General features: G+C 39.7%; 1 protein-coding gene and 1 long non-coding RNA gene across 17 annotated transcripts in view; one reads left to right on the top strand and one right to left on the bottom strand.

Annotated features, from left to right (window-relative positions):
- Nucleotides 1-21,165, top strand: part of mllt10 (MLLT10 histone lysine methyltransferase DOT1L cofactor) — a 458,751-nt gene that overhangs the window by 249,163 nt on the left and 188,423 nt on the right. For all 13 annotated transcript variants that reach the window (XM_069914651.1, XM_069914639.1, XM_069914641.1 and 10 more), the window contains one exon: nt 15,274-15,449. In XM_069914651.1, coding sequence (XP_069770752.1) covers nt 15,274-15,449 — 176 coding nt within the window. The remainder of the gene's footprint in view (nt 1-15,273; nt 15,450-21,165) is intronic.
- LOC138751815 (uncharacterized) overlaps nt 1-21,165 on the bottom strand; it is a 77,233-nt gene that overhangs the window by 31,856 nt on the left and 24,212 nt on the right. The window contains exons 4-5 of one of the 4 annotated variants that reach the window (XR_011350204.1): nt 19,715-19,887; nt 13,266-15,024 (exon numbers count right to left, since the gene is read on the bottom strand). This is a non-coding gene — a long non-coding RNA (uncharacterized lncRNA). Of the gene's footprint in view, nt 1-13,265; nt 15,025-17,699; nt 18,155-19,714; nt 19,888-21,165 lie in introns of those variants that run through there. The other 3 variants (XR_011350206.1, XR_011350203.1, XR_011350205.1) reach the window with 3 other exon arrangements.

Genomic DNA, 21,165 nt, shown 5'->3' with positions numbered 1-21,165 from the left:
TTAATACCAAGAGTTTTTAAATATAGTCTCCATACTTTTACAAAAAAAATGATATTTATCCCTCAAATTATACATTATAATTTCTAAAGGAATACAGGATTTCATTTTAGTATGCCATCTTTGCATTCCTAAAACTAAATCAGATTTCCAAGTAATAGCCAAACATTTTTTAGAAACAGCTAAAGCCAAAGGTAAATATTTGATTTGGTATATAGTCAATCTCAACCCTAAAGCAATCGACTTAATATCCCCTAATAAAAATGACATTGGATTAAACAGTAAACTTACTTTTAATACTTGCTCCAAAAACAATTTCTTAACCTTAGAACAAGTCCAAGTCGAGTGAAAAAAAAGTACCTATTTCTTGTCCACATCTATAACATAAATCTGAAGAATTTAATCCAATTTTTAAAAATTTCTGAGGAGTTAAATACAATTGGTGTAAAAAATTATATTGTACCAGCCTGTATCTTACATTTATAACCTTAGTAATACTATCCTTACACAAATTTCTCCATACATTTTCATCTATCTTTCTATTTAAATCAAGTTCACATTTCATTCTTGATTTATGAACATTCAACTTAGGTATTTTATTTTGTAATAACTTGTACATCTCAGAGACAAATTTATTTAATTCTTCCTTAGTAAGCAATCATTCTAAAGCAGATTGCCTAGGCAATTTTAAACTATGGCCTAATTTCTCCAAAAAAAAGTTTTAATCTGAATAATTACAAAAAAAAGTATTATCAGGAACTTGAAACTTCTCCTTCATTCGATTGAAAGATAAAAACTTCCCTGCTTCAAAACAATCTTCAACTTTTTAAATCCTCAATTGATTCCATATTTTCAAAAACTGGTTATTAACAGTAAAAGGAAAATGTTTATTCTGATATAAAGGCATTTTCGCTAAAATCTTTCCTACCTATCTGATAATCAATTTTATTCCATATTTCAATTAAATGTTTCAAAATTGGTGGACCTATACCAGTTAACAATTTTGAATTCCACTTATAAATACATTCGGCCATAAATTTCTCATCAATTTTATCTAACTCTATATTGGCCCAAATAAAAGGTTTATTCAAATCAAACATTGCATTAATAAATTTCAATTGTCAGCTTTATAATAATTCTCAAAATGAAGGCGTTGTAGACCACCTAATTGAAATTTCCAAGTTAATTTCTCCAAAGATACCCTATTCATTGTTCCCTTCCATAAACATTTTCTTACAATTAAAGTCTTTAAACATTTTTTGGGGTACTAAACAAGGAATAGATTGAAAATGATATTGAATCCTCAGAAAAATATTCATTTTGATACAATTCACTCTTCCTGTTAAAGTAATAGGTAAATCATTCCATCTATTTTATATTCCTCTATATTCACTTTAATTCCTTTAATACCAACATCTTGTCTTATTAATTGTGCCAACGGTTTGATTGCTAAAACAAACAATGCAGGAGATAAAGGATAACCTTGTCTAGCCAATTGTGTTAGTGAAAAAGAAGAGGGTTGTCCATTAGTAACTACTTTAGCCATAAGATTCTTATATAAAGCTTTAATCCAACTTTGCCCCAAATTGAAATGTTTGTAAAACCTTAAATAAATAATTCCATTCTAATCTATCAAAAGCCTTTTCTGCATCTAATGATAAAACTAATACTAAATCTGATTGTCTCTGAGAACTATGTATTAAACTAATTAATTTAGCTACGTTATCAGCAGAGTATCTTTTAATAAATCCAGATTGATCGAAATGGACCAATTCAGGTAAATATTCATTTACTCTATTACCTAAGACTTTAGCAACAGTTTTATAATCAACATTTAATAATGATATAGGTCTATATGGCTCAGGTTTCAATAAATCTTTATCTTTCTTAGTTATTACTGTTATTACAGCATTTGAAAAAGATTCAGGTAAAGAACAAGTTACAGTTGCTTGTTTTAATACTTCCATTAATAAAGGCATCAGTAAATCCTAAATTTTTAAATAAAATTCAGACGTAAATCCATCTTCTCCAGGAGATTTCCCATTTTGCACAGAATTTAAAGCTTCTTTCAACATAAATGGGGAATCTAAATCTTTCCGAGTTTGGCAATTCAAAGATGGTGATTGAAACTTCTGTAAGAAATCATTAATTTCTTCTTCATTATTCAATGATTGGGTTGAATATAATACTCTATAAAAGAGTCATTTATATCCTGTGGTTTGTAAGTAATTTTTGAATTATTTTTAACAGCATTAATAAACGTTGATGCTTGCTCTATTTTCATTTGCCAAGCTAAATTCTTATGTGCTCGTTCTCCCAACTCATAATATTTTTGTTTAGTTCTAACAATTAATTTCTCAATCCTAAGTCTGAATTGAATTATAATGCAATTTTTCATTTATCATTTCTAACCTTTTTTTCCCCAGATTGTTTTTTTTTGTGTTTTTTTCCAAATTTATCTGCTTCCTTAAGATAATTTTTCTTAATATTAGTCGAATAACTTATTATTTGATCTTGGCAAATTCCAAAGCTTTAGACTCAGTAGCAAAAAATTTGTGCTGCTTGATATTGTCCATAAAAAAACTTTAAGGACTGCTGGGTATCGAAAAGCAAACTTATATCCCTTATTCCACAAAACTAATTTTGCTGGATACAATTCTTTTCTTTTAACAATGTTATTACTCAAATCCACATAAAAATACTCTTATTATTCTGAATCATTAAAGGGTTTTGTTATTCCCTGGTTTTTGAACTGCCATTCTTCAAATCATTTCTCTATCTTGGTAACGTAAATATTTAATCAAGACAGAGCATGGCACTTTTCCGGGATACGGTTTTTTCCTTAGAGCTTTATGTGCTCTATCGAGCTTCAAACCATTTGAAAGATTCTCTGGTCCCAAAATTTCAGGCAGCCAATTTTGAAAAAATTCCACTGGAAATGAGGCAAACCAACAATTTTCACATTATTTCTTCTACTCTGATTTTCCAATATATCACTTTCTGTAATAAATCCTTCTTCTGTACTTCCCACACTGAAAAGAATCTTCTATCTTAGTAACTGTATCTTTACATTTTTCTACCTCCGTATGACATTCCTGGAAGTCTTCTTCAAATTTTTGAACTTTAATTTTAATTTTGTCAACAAATTTATTCATTTTGCCATATCTGTTTTCATTTCTTCTTTAATAGGTCCCAACTGATTAGTAAAATCAGGTTTGACTTCAGCAAAATTTGCATCCATTTTCTGACTAATTAAATCCATTAAAAAAAAATTTCATCAAAAATCTGTGGATCCAGAGGTTTTGGGGTAACATAATATGTACCCATTTTACCTTGAACATATTGATCTCCTCCTCCTTCGATTTCCTTTACTTATGACTGTGGCAAAAGACTTTCTTCTTCTCCTCCAGGATATTCTTCTTCCTCCTCTGTTGAGGTTGCCAGGGGCTGGAACTGTAAATGGACTTTTTGTTTAGCCCTTGTTTGACTCGCGACTGTTGTTGGAGTTGGGTCCACAGACTCCGACTCATTCGCTTCTGAGGCACGCATGCGCCAAGTTCTGCGCACACACGTTGTCTCTACTATCACCTCTGTCGTTTTTTTTCCATGCTCCAGTGCCATCTTCCCCAGCTCCCTGAGAGGGTGGTGCTGGAGCCTGAATTCTCACCCGTGGAGCCTAGAGAGGAACTAGGATCGGAGGCTGAGTCTTCAAGGCAGGCCCTGATTCTTCCAACGAAGTTACTTCAGTTGCAGCCATTTTTTTGTAGCCATCTTTTGAGACCACAAAATAAAAATAAAAAAAAAAGTCGGGTACTAATTAATTCTGCCAGGAGAGGCACTTTCCACGTCTTCTCCCTACGGCATCACGCCACGCCTCCGTGTATAATTTTTTAAACAATTTTTAAGAACTGAATATAATGTAACTATTATTGTGGTTAACAATTTATATGTAAAGTATTCAAAAAATAAGTTTTCTTGGTCTTGCAGGCCTCAACTTGACCTCCACCATTCCTGTTAACTGCCATTTCTAATTACATTACAAACTAAGGAAACGGCTACCTGGAAACACTTGGATTTTTTTAAATATAGCCTTCTTCTGCTTTGTAGGCATCATTTATTTTAATTTTCAGAGTGTTAAGGCAGCTCCTTAGAGGAGCACATGGCTGCTGATTGTTGGGACAAGGGTTGAGGATTCAGGGTATTTATAAAGCTTTGAAATTTGCATCACCTGGCCTTTCCTAATGATGACTGAACAAACTAATTAAGGTCTGAGACTTTGGTAAAAGTTATCTAACAGCTCCCATCTCTTGGGGTGCCCACACTTTTGCATGGTGCTCTTTTCCTTTATTTTCCACTTTGAAATTGTACAAAACAAAAATAATACACTAATTTTGCTTAAAATGTTGAAAAGAATGTGTAAACTTTATCTTTATGACTTTTGGAGATGACTTTATCTTCTCAGTTAACTGTTCACAGTAACAGATATTTTGACCAAGGGTGCCTAAACTTTTACGTACCACTATATATATCAATATATAGAGAGATATATAGATATCATTTCATCAGATGCAATTTCGACAATGAGATAGACAACAGACTCGCCAAGGCAAATAGCGCCTTTGGAAGACTACACAAAAGAGTCTGGAAAAACAACCAACTGAAAAACCTCACAAAGATAAGCGTATACAGAGCCGTTGTCATACCCACACTCCTGTTCGGCTCCGAATCATGGGTCCTCTACCGGCACCACCTACGGCTCCTAGAACGCTTTCACCAGCGTTGTCTCCGCTACATCCTCAACATCCATTGGAGCGCTTACACCCCTAACGTCGAAGTACTCGAGATGGCAGAGGTCGACAGCATCGAGTCCACGCTGCTGAAGATCCAGCTGCGCTGGATGGGTCACATCTCCAGAATGGAGGACCATCGCCTTCCCAAGATCCTGTTATATGGCGAGCTCTCCACTGGCCACCGTGACAGAGGTGCACCAAAGAAAAGGTACAAGGACTGCCTAAAGAAATCTCTTGGTGCCTGCCACATTGACCACCGCCAGTGGGCTGATAACGCCTCAAACTGTGCATCTTGGCGCCTCACAGTTTGGTGGGCAGCAACCTCCTTTGAAGAAGACCGCAGAGCCCACCTCACTGACAAAAGGCAAAGGAGGAAAAACCCAACACCCAACCCCAACCAACCAATTTTCCCCTGCAACCGCTGCAATCGTGTCTGCCTGTCCCGCATCAGACTTGTCAGCCACAAACGAGCCTGCAGCTGACGTGGACTTTTTACCCCCTCCATAAATCTTCGTCCGCGAAGCGAAGCCAAAGATATAGATATCTATATATCTCTCTATATATAGATATATCTTCAGGCTGACTTCTGGCGGTGGTCAATGTGGCAGGCACCAAGAGATTTCTTTAGGCAGTCCTTGTACCTTTTCTTTGGTGCACCTCTGTCACGGTGGCCAGTGGAGAGCTCGCCATATAATACGATCTTGGGAAGGCGATGGTCCTCCATTCTGGAGACGTGACCCATCCAGCGCAGCTGGATCTTCAGCAGCGTGGACTCGATGCTGTCGACCTCTGCCATCTCGAGTACCTCGACGTTAGGGGTGTGAGCGCTCCAATGGATGTTGAGGATGGAGCGGAGACAACGCTGGTGGAAGCGTTCTAGGAGCCGTAGGTGGTGCCGGTAGAGGACCCATGATTCGGAGCCGAACAGGAGTGTGGGTATGACAACGGCTCTGTATACGCTTATCTTTGTGAGGTTTTTCAGTTGGTTGTTTGGCCTGGAAGTCAGCCTGAAGAAAACTGAGGTCCTCCATCAGCCAGCTCCCCACCATGACTACCAGCCCCCCCACATCTCCATCGGGCACACAAAACTCAAAACGGTCAACCAGTTTACCTATCTCGGCTGCACCATTTCATCAGATGCAAGGATCGACAATGAGATAGACAACAGACTCGCCAAGGCAAATAGCGCCTTTGGAAGACTACACAAAAGAGTCTGGAAAAACAACCAACTGAAAAACCTCACAAAGATAAGCGTATACAGAGCCGTTGTCATACCCACACTCCTGTTCGGCTCCGAATCATGGGTCCTCTACCGGCACCACCTACGGCTCCTAGAACGCTTCCACCAGCGTTGTCTCCGCTCCATCCTCAACATCCATTGGAGCGCTCACACCCCTAACGTCGAGGTACTCGAGATGGCAGAGGTCGACAGCATCGAGTCCACGCTGCTGAAGATCCAGCTGCGCTGGATGGGTCACGTCTCCAGAATGGAGGACCATCGCCTTCCCAAGATCGTATTATATGGCGAGCTCTCCACTGGCCATCGTGACAGAGGTGCACCAAAGAAAAGGTACAAGGACTGCCTAAAGAAATCTCTTGGTGCCTGCCACATTGACCACCGCCAGTGGGCTGATAACGCCTCAAACCGTGCATCTTGGCGCCTCACAGTTTGGCGGGCAGCAGCCTCCTTTGAAGAAGACCGCAGAGCCCACCTCACTGACAAAAGGCAAAGGAGGAAAAACCCAACCCCAACCAACCAATTTTCCCTTGCAACCGCTGCAATCGTGTCTGCCTGTCCCGCATCGGACTGGTCAGCCACAAACGAGCCTGCAGCTGACGTGGACTTTTTTTTACCCCCTCCATAAATCTTCGTCCGCGAAGCCAAGCCAAAGAAGAAAAAAAAAAAAAAAGATAGATATATATATATGGACATTAAAAAATAAAAGCAATTTAAGGCCATTTAATAACTTGTGCTTCACTCCACCATTCAGCAAAGTCATGGTTGTGTTTTAGTGTAAATCTCGTTGCCTATTCAAACGTAATATCCCTGGTTTTCACTAATTTCAAAAAACCTGAAAAATATACTTTCCAACTGATTCTTCATACCTCTTGACAAAAAAATTCACCATCCTCAGTATCAGAAGTTGTTGTCATGAACATGTCACAAAATTTGTTGTTTTGCTACAGCTTCAGTGCAAACATTTATATAAACCACCTCACAGCAATAAATAAAAATAGGGAAAGAAAAAGAAAAAAAATCAAGTTAAGGTAGTGTCTGTGGCTCATTGTTTATTCAGGTATCTGATGGTAGAGAGGAAGAAGTTGTCCTTGTGCCGCTGAGTGCTTGTCTTCAGGCTCCTGCTCCTTTTTCCCGATGGTAACAGAGTGAAGAGAGCAAGGCCTGGGTGGTGGGGTATAGAGGCTGCTTTTTTGTTACACACTGCATCTTGTAGATGTCCACGATGAAGTGAAGACTGGTCTTTGAATGTTACAGGACAAGTTACCAACCCTCTGCAACTTTTCTTGTCTTAAGTGTTGGTGCTTCCATGCATGCACTCAGTGTGTGCGTACGCACGCACACACACAATCTCAAACCCTCAGAAAGTATAGTTGATGGCGAGCCTTCATCATGATTGTATCTACATGGATGATCCAGGACAGATCCTTAGAAATGTTGACACCCAGGAATTTGAAGTTCTTGACCCTCTCCACTGCTGACCCCTTCATAAGGATTGGTTTGTGTTCTCCTGATTTCCTCCTGCAAGTCCTCAATTATCTCCTCAGTATTGCTAACGTTGAGTGCAAGGTTGTTGCTGTGATCTATCTCCTTCCTTTATGAATCCTCATTGCCGTTTGTGATTCTCTCGACGACCTTGATGTCATTGGCAAATTTGTAGATAGCATTGGAATTGTGCCTAGCCACACAATCATAGTTGTAGAATGAGAAGAGGAGTGCATCAAGCACAAATTCTTGAGGTGCCTCTGTGTTGATTGTGAGGAGGAGACTTTGTTTCCATTTCATACTGACTGTAGTCTTCTGTTGAGGATGTCAAGGATCCAGTTGTAGAGGCCCATGGTTTAGAGCTTGTTGACCAGCACTGAGGGAATAATGGTGTTGAAAGCTGATGTACGTGTTGCTGTTCTCTAGGTGATCCAGGGGTGAGGGGAGAGCCAGTAGGCCCTTTCAAATTTCTTTGTAAAATGGAGTTAACTGGGCAATTTATTAGGTTGAATATCCAGGTATATAGCTATTTGAAAGGGCCAAACTGGGCAAACCCAGTCAAAATCCACCCGGGTCCCGGACCTACCTCGGAAGTGGCCAGGGAACCAGTAAAATTTACCCAAGTGTCCTCCTCTATCTATTTGAAAGAGGAAATGACTCACCCAGATACTCTGGAACTTTAAACAGAAAAGGAACAGAAAGAACTCAGGGACCAGGGGATTCCCTGTGGCTGCTTGATGTGTTACTATGTTATTGCAAGGGCAGGATCCCCCTTAAATTGCCAGGTTGGTGATTTAACAGGTAGGTTAAGCTACGGTTTGAAAGGTGCAGGAGGCACACATGAACCAGTAATCTCACCCAGGTCCCAGGAGGGCTCCCTGGGTGCTGCAGTTTGAAAGCGCCTAGTGAGATTGCATCTGCTGTGGAGTGATTGTGGCGGTAGATAAATTGCATTGGGTCCAGATCGCTGTCAGGGCAAGCGTTCACCCTCTTGAATGATGTTCTGATGTTGTCCTCAGATTTGACTATCACAGGGTCCTCAACTTTTACAGGGATTCTCCTAGGCACTGTTTATTTCTCCTTCTCAAAGTGGCATAGAAAGTGTTCAGCTCATCATGTAATACCACAGCCATCAATAGTGTTTGCCTCACTTTGTTGGATGTAATGGCCTGCACTCCTTACCATAGATGGCATATATGTCTCTAACTTCCTCTGGAATTGCTTCTTTGTTACTGTGATAGCCTTCCCCAGGTCGCATCTGGACTTCGTGTCGAGATCTGAATCACTGGCCTTAAATGCCTTTGATCTCACCCTCAGCAAGTTGTGAATTTTCAGATTTATCCAAAGCTTCTGGCTCGGGAACTCCCAGTGTGTGCACACACTCATTCACACAGGTTTTGATGAAGTCGGTGATGCATGTTGCATATTCATTCAGGTCTAAGGATGAGTTTGAGTATTTTTGCCCTTGCTCTAGATTTTTTTATTTGTGTATTTTGGAGGTCTGATTCCTGCTTTCAAAAATGTTTTCAAAGAATATTAACAAAAATACACATCAATCTTTTTGAAGCAAAGGCAGTAGAACTTGTGTGAAATAAAGAGCGTAAGAACATAGGAACATCAGAAGGTAGTAAGTAGGACAAGAGTAGACCATCTGACCCTTCGAGCCTGCTTTGCCATTCAACAAGAGATCTGGCCAGCATCTTAGCGCTACTTACCTGTCTTTTCTCCATCACCCTTAATTGCCCTACTTAGCAAAAATCTACCCATTTTTGTCTTAACTATATTTAATGAGATGACCTCTCCACAGATTCACTACTCTATGTGAGAAGCAGTTGCTTCTTATCTCATTCTAAATCTATTTCCATGAATCTTGAGGCTGTGTTTCCAAATTCTAGTCTCACCTACCAGTGGACACTACTTTTCTGCTTCTATCTTATCCATTTCTTTCATAATTATATGATTCCATGAGATCCCCTCTCATTCTTCATTCTTCTAAGAGAGAATAGTCCTAGAGAATAGGTGATCTCACCTGAACTAGCCCCCTCTCCAGAATCAGCTTGGTGAGCCTCCTCTGCACCCATCTCCAAGTATATCCTTTCTCAAGTAAGGAGAGTGGAACTGCACAGTTCAAAAAAACCTTCCTGCTTTTAAATCCAGTCCCTCTACCAGTGAAGGATCACATTCCATTTGCCTTCTTGATTTTATGTTGCACCTGCAAATCAACCTTTTGTGATTCATTCACAAGCATTCCCTTTGTCTCTCGTCATCACAGGTGAAGGCCTTTTCAGAGAGGGCAAAAGTCCAAATGTAAAGGCAGAGAACCTCCTCCAAAACACAAAACCATGCACCTCTCTGAATGTGTGGAGGCCGTCTCGGAGAGGGATAATCTGTGGAGCGCTGCGCTCCACCGATTATCGGAATATACAGCCGCGCTAAGCGGCTGTCTAAGGGTGAGCTGATGATATTGTCAGCCTGCAACCCATCTTCCCACTGATCCCTCTCCTTCCAAGTCGGGGCGGCTGGGCAGCGCAACCCCTCGGGCATTGAGAACTGGCGGGGCAGTGGCAGCATTCGGGGCAACAAGGATTGTCGGGGCAACATGAGCTGTCAGTGGGGGCTGGCGGGAGCTGTCAGCGGTGACCGTTGGGGCTATGGGAGCTGTCAGCGGGGACAGTTGGGAGCTGTTAGCAGGGGCCGGCAGGGCAAATTATCCCTCGAAGAGTGAGGAGATGTATATTGACTGGGTTGCCCAATAATACTTTTTGAAGTCCAACATCCCTAAACAGCCCAGACTGTAATCCTAGGTCAATTTCTCCATAAAGACCCTAGCTACTTTCCGTTCCATAAAAATGTTCTTAACTGTGAAAGCAGATTTTGATAAAAAATCCCGGGGCAATGCAGTGTCTGGAAGAGATACTGAAGTCTTAGCAGTACATTCATTTTAATACAGTTGACCCTGCCCACTAGCATTATGGGCAGGGACATTCACCTGTTCAAGTCCTCCTCAATTTTTCCAAGCAAGGGGGTATAATTTAACTTATGTAAATTATTATCTTTTCTCACTCCTAGATATTTGATTCCATTTAGTGGCCACTTCAAGTAACAGTTCTCTTGCCATTGACAATAGTCCCCTCCCATGAGTGGCATAATTTCACTCTTGTCCCAATTGATCTTATTCCCAGAAACCTTCCTTTAGTCCTCCAAGATAGAGCACAGTTTGTACAGCGATTTCATTGGGTCTTTCAGATATATCAACACATCATCAGCAAATAGGTTGATCTTGTATATTCCTGACCTACTTTGTAACCCTTAATGTCTAGATCCTGACGAATGGCCTTGGCCAACAGTTACATAGCCAGTATGAACAGAGCAGGAGATGGTGAACACCCCTGTCTACTAGATCTTGTCAGTGGGAAGGCTGAGGAAATTTGTCCTTTGGTCACAACTTTCGCCTTGGGCATTTAACACCCATATAACACCCATATCCGTTTAATAAAAGTTGGCCCTATCCCCAGCACTTTAAATAAAAAGTCCCACTCCAGTCCGTCAAATGTCTTCTCTGCATCCAGGGCCACGGCTAATCCCTCTCATTTCTTGTTTGTGCCAGGTGTAATACACTCAACAGTCTACCGATGTTATCTGCTGCCTTTCTCTTTGGTACAAAACCTGCTTGATCTTTATTTACTAGCTTTGGCAAATACTTTGCCAATCTATTTGCCAGGGCTTTGGCTATTATCTTATAGTGCATGTTTAATAATGAAATTGGACTATAAGAAGATGGCAATATGGAACTTTTTCTTTTTTTAGGATTGTCATAATAGTTGCCATTGAAAAAATAATCCAGAAGTGAATGGGTATCCATTACCTGACCATCCTCCTCCATATAAAGAGGCATCAGTAAATCTTTGAATTCCTTATAGAACTCATATGGAAACCTATCCTCCCACCGGAGACCTATTAGTTTGTAATGAGTTCAGTGTTTTCTCTATCTCTTCTTATGTAAAGAGACCATCTAAGTCTTTCTGCTCTTCTAAGTCCAAATTTGGCAGCTCTATTTTGGAGAAGAACTCACCAATTTTGTCTGTTCTCCCCATCAATTCTGATTTAGATAAACCTTCATAATATCCTTGGAAGCTATCAATAATTTCCTTTGGTTTATAGGAGACCCTATCTTTCCCAGCATGCACTGCACTGATTGCTCTCAACTGCCAAGCAAAGATTTTGTGGGCTCTCTCTCCCCCAATTCGTAATATTTTTGTTTTGATCGCAATATGGCCTTTTCCATATTGCATGTTTGAAGCGTGTTATATTTCGCTTCATATTTGTAATAGCCCTGTCTTCTGAGCCCGATCTTTGGAAGTCCTTTTTCAAATGGGCAATTTCTTGCTCTAATTCATTCATATCCTTCTTGTATTCTTTCCTTACAGTTCTAGTGTATCCAATTATTTGATCCCTCAAATACGCCTTGAGGGTGTTCCATAGGAGGAATTTATCTGGAGCAGAGGTAGAGTTGGCCTCACAGAAAATATCTATTTGCGCTCTTATAAAACTACAAAACTCCAATTTCCTCAAAAGTAATAGATTAAGATGCCATCTATGAACTGTTTCTTGTTTGTCTGGCATTTAAATCTTTATTACCAAGGGCAAATGATCTGAGAGAAGTCTTGCCTTGTACCTAGCCTCCATGATCCTACCCTCTACATGGGCTGAAGCCAAAAAAAAATCTATTCTAGAGTAGGAGTCATGCTACCTTGAGTAGATGGAATAATCCCTCTCACTTGGATACTTCTGCTTCCATATATCAATCAAATTCAGCTCATTCATACTCTCAATGGCTGCTCTTGCTGCCTTTGTTTTTGTTATTTTCTTTGCTGACTTATCCAAGACAGGAATCCAGACAAAAATTAAAGTCTCTCCGAACTAAAATGTTCTCCCTTCCCTCTGCCAATCTCAGGTAAATATCCTGCATAAATTTTTCATAATCTAAGCTGGGAGCTACCTGCTTTATCTGTAGTCACACCATGCACTTTCACTGGAACCCTCTTCCCTACCAAGATTGCAACCCCTCCCGCCTTCAAATTGAACGAGGAGGCTTCTACCTGCCCCACCCACCCTCTTTTTAACTTTTTTCTCTTAGCCACCCATTTAGACCATTAACATTAAAGCTATCACACTTTATGCTCTAAGCCACCACCCCTAGGGTAGTAATATAGTACTCCTTCAACACCTTCGCCACCCAAAATTCTCATCTCAACCCTGCCTCCGGTCATCAGGCCCGCCACAAACCCTGGGAGAAAATAACGGACTCAAAAGTTCAACTAAAGAGAAACAAAAAACCACATCATCAATGAAAACTATAATGAAACAACCGATTAACCCCAATCAGTTCCCCCATCCCAGCCCATATTCCATCCCTCACCCTCCTTTCCCTCCTTTGGTGATCATTACCCTTAATTTGTCACCATCCCTCTTAATATAATAGGTCGTGCACCCTACACTCATACTCTTCCCTTCCTCTCTCCCTGCACACACCAGATCTCTTTTTATCCCCCTTGTCATTACGTATATTTACCTTTTCCTTTTTTTTTCTTTCCCGCTTCCCTTTCCATAAACCCAATAATAACGTAATTGTACCAAAATACTGTTACTTTTTACAACGGGTTCTTAGCTTGTCATAGTTTATTCCCCATTTGTTACTATAACTTTTCTTTCCCCGCCCCCCCCCCCACCCCCCCCAAGGTCTGGTAACTTCTCTGCGAATTGTTGAGCCTTTCTCAGCTCAGATAAAAATTTTCTGTACCTCTGGCATTACTATTTTCAGGGTGACTGGGTACCACAACACACATTCATAACCTTTTTGCTTTACCAGCCTTTTGACCAGTTCAAACTCTTGACTTTAAAAGTGTTTGACTAATATCAGGATTTTCTCAATCTCCATCAGGCTCCCCCTCTTTTTTGCACTGGTTGCTGCCTCTCTTAAAATCTTCTCTCTGTCATGGTAATGCAGCAACCTTACCAAGATTGAGCAAAGTCTCTGTCCAGGATTTGGTTTTGGAAGGGGGGGATTGATGGGCCCTCTCTACCTCTACTTTTTCACCCACCACACCCCTGTCCAGTATTTCAGAGATCCTGGTCTGGAAAAAATTAACTTGATTTCTCCCTTTAATATCCTCTTTTAACCCCACTATCTTTATGTTGTTTCTACGGCCAACCTTTTCCAGAGTGTCTAACTTGGTCCAGATGCACTCCTTCTCTCTCTTCAGGATTTCAAATTTCTCCTCTACTCTATTTATTTTGTCTTCATCACCCATTCTGACCTCAGCCTCATTCATTCTTCCCATTAAACTAGAGAGGCCATCTTGTACTTTATCTGTCTTTTCTCCCATAGCCTGGGCTCTATTGCCTTAAATAATCTATCTTCCATGAGGCCCAATGCCTCCATTACATCCCGCAGAGAGGGCTCTGGGGCACCCTCCTGCTTTGTTTCCCAGGTGAGTCTCCTCCAGGTGTCCTTACCTCATGGAGTTTTCTTCGGCTTCCGTTTCTACTATCCCCATCACTGTCATCGCCCATCTCGACCTTGTCACTCAAGCTTGACGCACCGTCCGACCCAATCCCATGAGCCTCTGCTCTTGCCAAACCCCGACTTCATTCTTTAGTTGTGTATCCCGGCTCCTTTGATTCGTGACTGCCTCACCCGCCATCCACGGCTTGAGAGTCGTGCCCAGCATGAACCCTCCTGGCTTGATGAACCCGTTCCTCCATTTCGCAATCGTTGTTCTTGTCGTCCGTGGCCTAGGAACTGCGCACAGCCCAAGCACCCCAGGCTCAGCGATCCCACTCCTCGGCCATGTAACCTTCACTCATATAGTCAACGGCCCATGAGTTGCACATAGTGCAGACTCTCCCAACCAGCCGGTCCCACTACGGGAGGGGTACCTCAAGCTTCTCCCCCTCTCCAGAATCTCTCACCAGGCTCCCATTGACCGGAGGATGCTTCAAGGCAGAGCCAATTTCTTGGCCATGGCTCTCTAGTTGGGCAGGCTGTTCCAGCTGAGAGATGGCTTCACTGGCAGGCTTCAGGACAGCCCAATATTTTCATCACCATGAGGCATCTCGATTTGCTCTGGGGATCTTGAGGCCAGGTCTTTACCATTTTTGCCTGTTGATTTTGTCTTTTTCGTCATTGTTGCTGATCCTGGTATTTTCCCCACACCATTTGTGAGTATTTTGACTATCTTTAAATTCTTTTGTTATAGTTTATCTTCATTTCGATCTGAGAGCTTCGGTGGCTCGCTTTTGCTTATTCTCCCTGTATCACATGACCTCTTGTTAATTTCTTATATTCAACTATATTTTAGCCCTTCAGGATGTCATTCAAGAGACCAAAGGGTGCAGATTGTGCTAGTGTTAATTCCCTTAGGGGGTCAATTTATTTTTTCCGGCATTTTCTGTGGTCCAGCAATGGCCATATCCCAGTGCCACTGCTCCAACCTGAGTTTGAGCTGAACCTGTCTAAGTGGAGAAAATGAGATAAGTTACACTAGATAGCATAACTCTTTTAAAACAATTTATTAAAATATAGACCACACACCACAAACAAAATAATGTTTACATATCATAAAACCATGACAAGAATAATTTTTGCTTTATGATTGGATAACTGATTAGTGCATTATATTAATATTACCATTGTGATAGACTGAAGGGAAATTTCAGACAATGAACTTCATACTAAATTTGCATAATCATTTTTCATTTCAGGATTTTACACAAGTAACGATGTTCCAGTTTCAGTGCAGAATACAGTACTAGGATCTGGCTCCACGACTCCGCTTTCCACTTCTATTTTGGCTCCCCAATGTACAACCTATTCACAGCAGATGAGCACACCACCCTCAGGTGCAATTTCTGTTGGAACAGTTATTTCTACAACCCAGGTAAGAGATTTTTCGTGTTTGTTCAATTAAGAAAAAAAAACCTGGATTTTTTTAAATGCAGATTAGTAATGTCTGTAATAAAAAGACAATGCTGAAAAATCTCACCAGGTGATTATTGAAAGATTCAGATCCTTCATAAAATAAACCTGATCTCTTCCCTTTATTTACAATTGTTTGTTCATCTCTTTTCTAAAGACATTTTACACTTAGTGGAATGATGCTCAGTAAGCACCAGTTTCATTAGATAGCTTGGCTAAGTACAATTTCTTCATAGTTTCTCAAGATTTGTGTTGATATGGTGAGTTTGTTTGCAAGATTGTCACAGCCTAGCCATGGACCGGTACCACTCATATACTAATGATTGGGACATGAACATTGGATGAATTTCCTTGTCCATCCATTTCCCCCCCCCACCCCTGCCAAATTATTGATTGTGTTCCTCCCTCCCATCTAGAATTGAGCAACATTGATTTTAGCATCTATGATGGACAACGAATGCCAGTTATTTGTCCATGATAATAGCAGACTTCAGGAGTATTCAAAGGTCATGATGCCATTTTATTTTAATACATATATTAATACTTGGAGATAATATGTACAAGTATCTAGAGGGGTAGGGATTGATCAGGGACACCGAACATGGGTTTGTCAGGGGAAGGTCATGTTTGACAAATCGTGTTGAATTTTTTGAGGAAGTGACTAGAAAGGTTGATGAGGGTAGAGCAGTAGATGTGGTATCTGGATTTCAGTAAGGCTTTCGATAAGGTTCCACATGGAAGGTTGGTGAGGAAGGCTCAGGCACTAAGGATTAACGTTGAGATAGTCAGATGGGTTCAATGGTGGCTAGAAGAGAGGCATCAGAGAGTCATAGTCTGTCAGGATGGAGGCCAGTGATAAGCAATGTGCCTCTGGGATCGGTATTGGTTCCCTTGATGTTCATCATTTACATTAATGATTTGGATAATGGAGTGCTAAATAGGGTGAGTAAATATGTGGATGATACAAAAATAGGGGGAGTTGTGGCTAGTGAGGATGGTTTTTGTGGACTGCAGAAGGATTTGGAGGGCTTAGAAGAGTGGGCTGAAAGGTGGCAAATGGAGTTTAATGTAGATAAGTGTGAAGTGCTTCATTTTGGGAAGAATAATCAAAATAGGACATATGCGGTAAAGGGGAGGGCATTAAGGAATGCAGAGGAACAGAGAGATCTTGGAAAGTGGATTCTCATGTAGATAGGGTGGTGAAGAAGGCTTTTGGTATGCTGGCCGTTATAAATCATAGCATAGAATATAGGAGCTGGGAGGTGATGTTGAGACTGTTCAAGGCATTGTTGAGGCCTAGTTTGGAATATTGTGTGCAATTCTGATCTCCAAATTATAGGAAGGATATCAATAAGATAGAGAGGATGCATTTACTAAAATGTTGCCTGGATTGCAGTATCTATAATATGGAGAAAGATTGAGTAGATTGTCTTTATTCATTAGAGCGTAGAAGGTTGAGGGGGGATTTGATAGAGGTATATAAAATTATGAGGGGAATAGATAGAGTAGATGTGAATACGCTCTTCCCCTTGAGGGTAGGAGAGATTGGAACGAGGGGTCTTGAGTTAAGGGTTAGGGAGCAAAACTTTAGAAGTAACATAAGAGGAAGCTTCTTCACTCAGAGAGTGGTGAGTGAGTGGAATGTTCTTCCAGAAGAGGTGCTTGCAGCAGGGTCAGTTTTGTCATTTAAGAGGAGGTTGGATGAGTACATGGATGTGAGTGCATTGGAGGGTTACAGGCAGGGAGCAGGTAGGTGGAACTAGTGGAGTTCACTTAAATCGGTGCGGACTAGAAGGGCCGATATGGCCTGTTTCCGTACTGATTATTAAATGGTTATTATATTGTGAAGTTTTGCATTCACAAAAAACAATTGTATGATTTGTTGATTCATATACCTGACATTTCTAAAAACTTTCAGATAAATTACCATATATGGCTTTGTATAAGACGACCCCAGAATTTCCACCTAAAATGTTAGTTTTGAGCAAAGCCTTTTGAATAAGGCCATCCTCCCAACAAAATCTATCACTTACCTTTGACCAGTGGATGCTGTTAAAAGCAAATCACAGTGTTTTAATAACAAATTATCATTTAAAGGTTTAAATTTTATGTTGATATTTTAAAATAAACCACTGTCAGCTCTGTTATTATTTACAATAAACTATTACATTTAAAACAGGCCTCATTAATTAAAATTAAAAATGCTCGGGAACAGGACTTAAATTTTATTATATCAGATGAAGATTGGATGTTATTTTTAAGACGGTTAACAGCTCTTCGCTATATTTATTGCAATTCAAAGTGGTACATAGAGTGCACATGACTACGGCTAAATTGTCTTGTTTCTATCCTGATAGAAGTTCTTGTTGTGATAGGTGTAAGAGAGGAGAAGCTTCCTTAATTCATATGTTCTGGACTTGTCCTAGTCTGGAAAGGTACTAGAGTGAGATCTTCCACACCTTATCTTTAATTCTTAATATAAAATTAACTCCAAATCTTTTGATTTCTCTCTTTGGCAACAATATGAAAGGATGCTGTTCTTTTGTCTTCAGTTAAGAGTCGTACACTTTCCTTTGCTTCTCTTTTGGCGAGATGTACAATTTTGCTTAAATGGAAGGATGCTGCCATGCCCACTCAAGGTAAATGGGTGGCGACATCATGTCCTGTCTGAATATGTAAAATATTCGATAGTCAGTTAATAATTCAGGTATAAGATTTCAGATGTTGTGGGATCATTCATGACTCATTTTCCCACTTCATAATTTTTCAACATAATTTGATGATCTTTTCTTTAATTCCTTTTATTCTCCCTTTACTTTTATTTCAATACTAAGTTATAACATCATACAAAGGTGGTAAGGGAAAGGGTTGTGATTTTTTTTCTATTTCTCTTTTCCCTTTTTTAATTCTTTTATTTGAATTTAATATGAATTATGGATGTTTTTCAATTTATAACTTGTCTTGATGTACTAATTTTTTAATGGCCATGCATAACACTTCATAATGGATTTTCATTGTATTTTTAAATATGTATTGTTTAAAATTAGTAAAAATAATCTAAAGGGAAAGGAAAGGAAGAGAGAATTTACTACTCTCAGGACAATATACAGAATAGAAATGTCTCAGAAGTAGATCTTTAGGAATTCTTTGGCTCTCCTTAATGGGTTAATTCAATTTTTAATTTTTATCTCTTTTAAATATTTATTGAGTTTAACATATATACTTACAAAATTTTAAGAAAAGCACATAACAAGTCATCTCTTTTATATATACGCACATGTACACATGTACAAAAAACTGGATGGTACTAGATTGGGCAGTTCCTTGATCCACATAGTAACAAGTTATTGAATTAATCTATGATAATTATGTTAAAACCCAAACTTACTAAATTAATCCAAATAAAAATTGATAGAAAGGAAAAAGAAAACAAACAAAAAAAACCTAGAAACAAAATCTAATCTACCCTTCCCTCTAATCAAGGTAACCTTTATAAATTCAATTTTTAAAAAGCATATGCTAGTTATTATCCTTGGATACTCAAATTGATTCCTAATCTAGGGTTGATAATTAATTAAACATAAAAACAGAAACTGCTAAAAAAATACTCAGCAAGTTGGGCAACATCTGAGGATAAAATGGTATACATTTCATGGATGCTACCTATCTTACTGAGCATTTTCCTCATAACACTTTCAAATTTGTAGTTGGCAGAGTATTTTGCTTTAATTTTATTAATGAATTGGCAGTTAGCCAATGTACCTGTGGAATCTTAATTGAAACCTAATGACCATGTTATGTTATATAAATAGATATATTAGATTTAATGTTTTATCATGTCACTCTGAATTGTTTTAACTGTAATGTTTAAATTTGTACATGCCAATATGCAGCCGATAGCTTGTTTCCTTATACTCATATAGTCATAAGAGTTTTTAAAGCAAGGAAGCAAACCCTTTGACCCATTTTGTCCATGGCAACTAAATTGTCTGCCTAAGCTCATTCTATTTGCCTGTTTGACCCATTTCCTTCTAAACATTACCTATCCATGTGTTTCTTTCACAGTGTTTTATTGGAATAAGAATGATGGATGCAGAATATAATTTTAATATTAATATAATTACAATCTGAAATAATAAACACATTGGTAATAAAAGCCACAGAATGTTGGAAATACCTCGAGTTTGTGACATTTTTACTGTGGGAAAAAGATTCTGACTGTCTTACCCTATCGATGTCTCCTGTAATTTTGTAAAGTTCTATGAGGTCTCCCCTCAGTCTTCAGTGCTCCAGAGAAAACAATTCATTTGTCCCAACTTCTCCTTGTACATCGTGCCCTCAAATCCAGGCAGCATCCTGATAAATCTGTTCTGCACTTTTTCCAAAGTTTCCACATATTCCTGCAATGGGGAAAACAGTGTAGCCTAACCAAATATTTAAATAACTGCTACATGACCTCTGATGCTCAATGCCCCACCCAATGAAGGCCCTATCATCTTCTTGGCTACTTTCAAGGAGCTATGGACTTGAATCCCCAGATCCCACTGCATATCAGTGCTGTTAAAAGTCCTGCTGTTAACTATACATTCCTCTCAAATTTGACCTAAAAAAATTGTCTGGATTAAACTCCATTGACCATTCCTCTTTCCCTGTTTGTAACTGACCTATATCCTGTGTATACCTTGATAACATCCATGCCCTGTAATATCAACTGTCTTTGATGTTCTCTTGGGATGTAAGCTTGGTGCATTACTGCTCTGCTTCCCTGACATCCTTGCAATGATCAGACTTGAATTTCTTGTATAGGACTCTAACCTGCCTTGAGTAATGACTTGGCCTCACAGTTCATCCATTATTTTCTAATTGGGAATACCTGTACTGTCCTCTTCGTCATGCAGTCTTCCACACAATGATGAAGTCAATAACAGCAATAGTATATTCAAGTTCAATTTCAGGTTCAAGAAAGATTGGTTATTGAATCTATCAGTAGAGACCAATTAATTGAAAGCAGTCAATTAGGATGTCGTGTTTCCTCAGTCCATTGTTGAATGATTTTCATTACCGTGCTCTCCCTCCTCAGCTTCTGCTTGTGTGCAGGTAGAAGCAACATTGCCTGTTGATTTGCTTGCTAAAATGCAGGAATGGTAGGTATTCTTTATGGTTGTGTAGCCATAGCCAAAGATGGGACAAGGGACATGCTGATGGAATTTAGGAAGAACACTCTTGAAATTGGCATGGGATAGGTCAGCAGCTATTATGAATGTGGCCTTGGGATACTTCATTTCAAGACTGTTGTTGAAGGTCAATAGTCCTTCTCGCATTAGCTTTATGTTCATCTTGGGTGGTATGTGGACTACAGTCAATATAATGGATGTGAATTCTCACGGCAGGTAGTAGAAACAGCACTTTGTAATTCCAGGTCTAGGGTTAAAAGCTGGCCATGAATGCCACATCTGAACACCAAGCGAAGTAGAACGTATTAAGATTTTTAAATGTGTTTGATTATTATATGCTATGCCCCCCGGCTCTTGTAACAGCCTGCCTCCACTTTTCTTGAGGACACTGTATGGCCCATCTGGTGGATTGAAAAGCCTTCTGGTTGTACTGCAGAGTCAGGAGTGGAAGGTAAAGCCATGTCATAGAGTCATAGTATGGTATGGAATAGGCCCTTCAACCCA

This window comes from Narcine bancroftii, chromosome 1 (genome assembly GCF_036971445.1).
Source record: "Narcine bancroftii isolate sNarBan1 chromosome 1, sNarBan1.hap1, whole genome shotgun sequence".
NCBI classification, from domain to species: domain Eukaryota; kingdom Metazoa; phylum Chordata; class Chondrichthyes; order Torpediniformes; family Narcinidae; genus Narcine; species Narcine bancroftii.
This window is presented reverse-complemented; position numbering and strand designations above follow the sequence as displayed.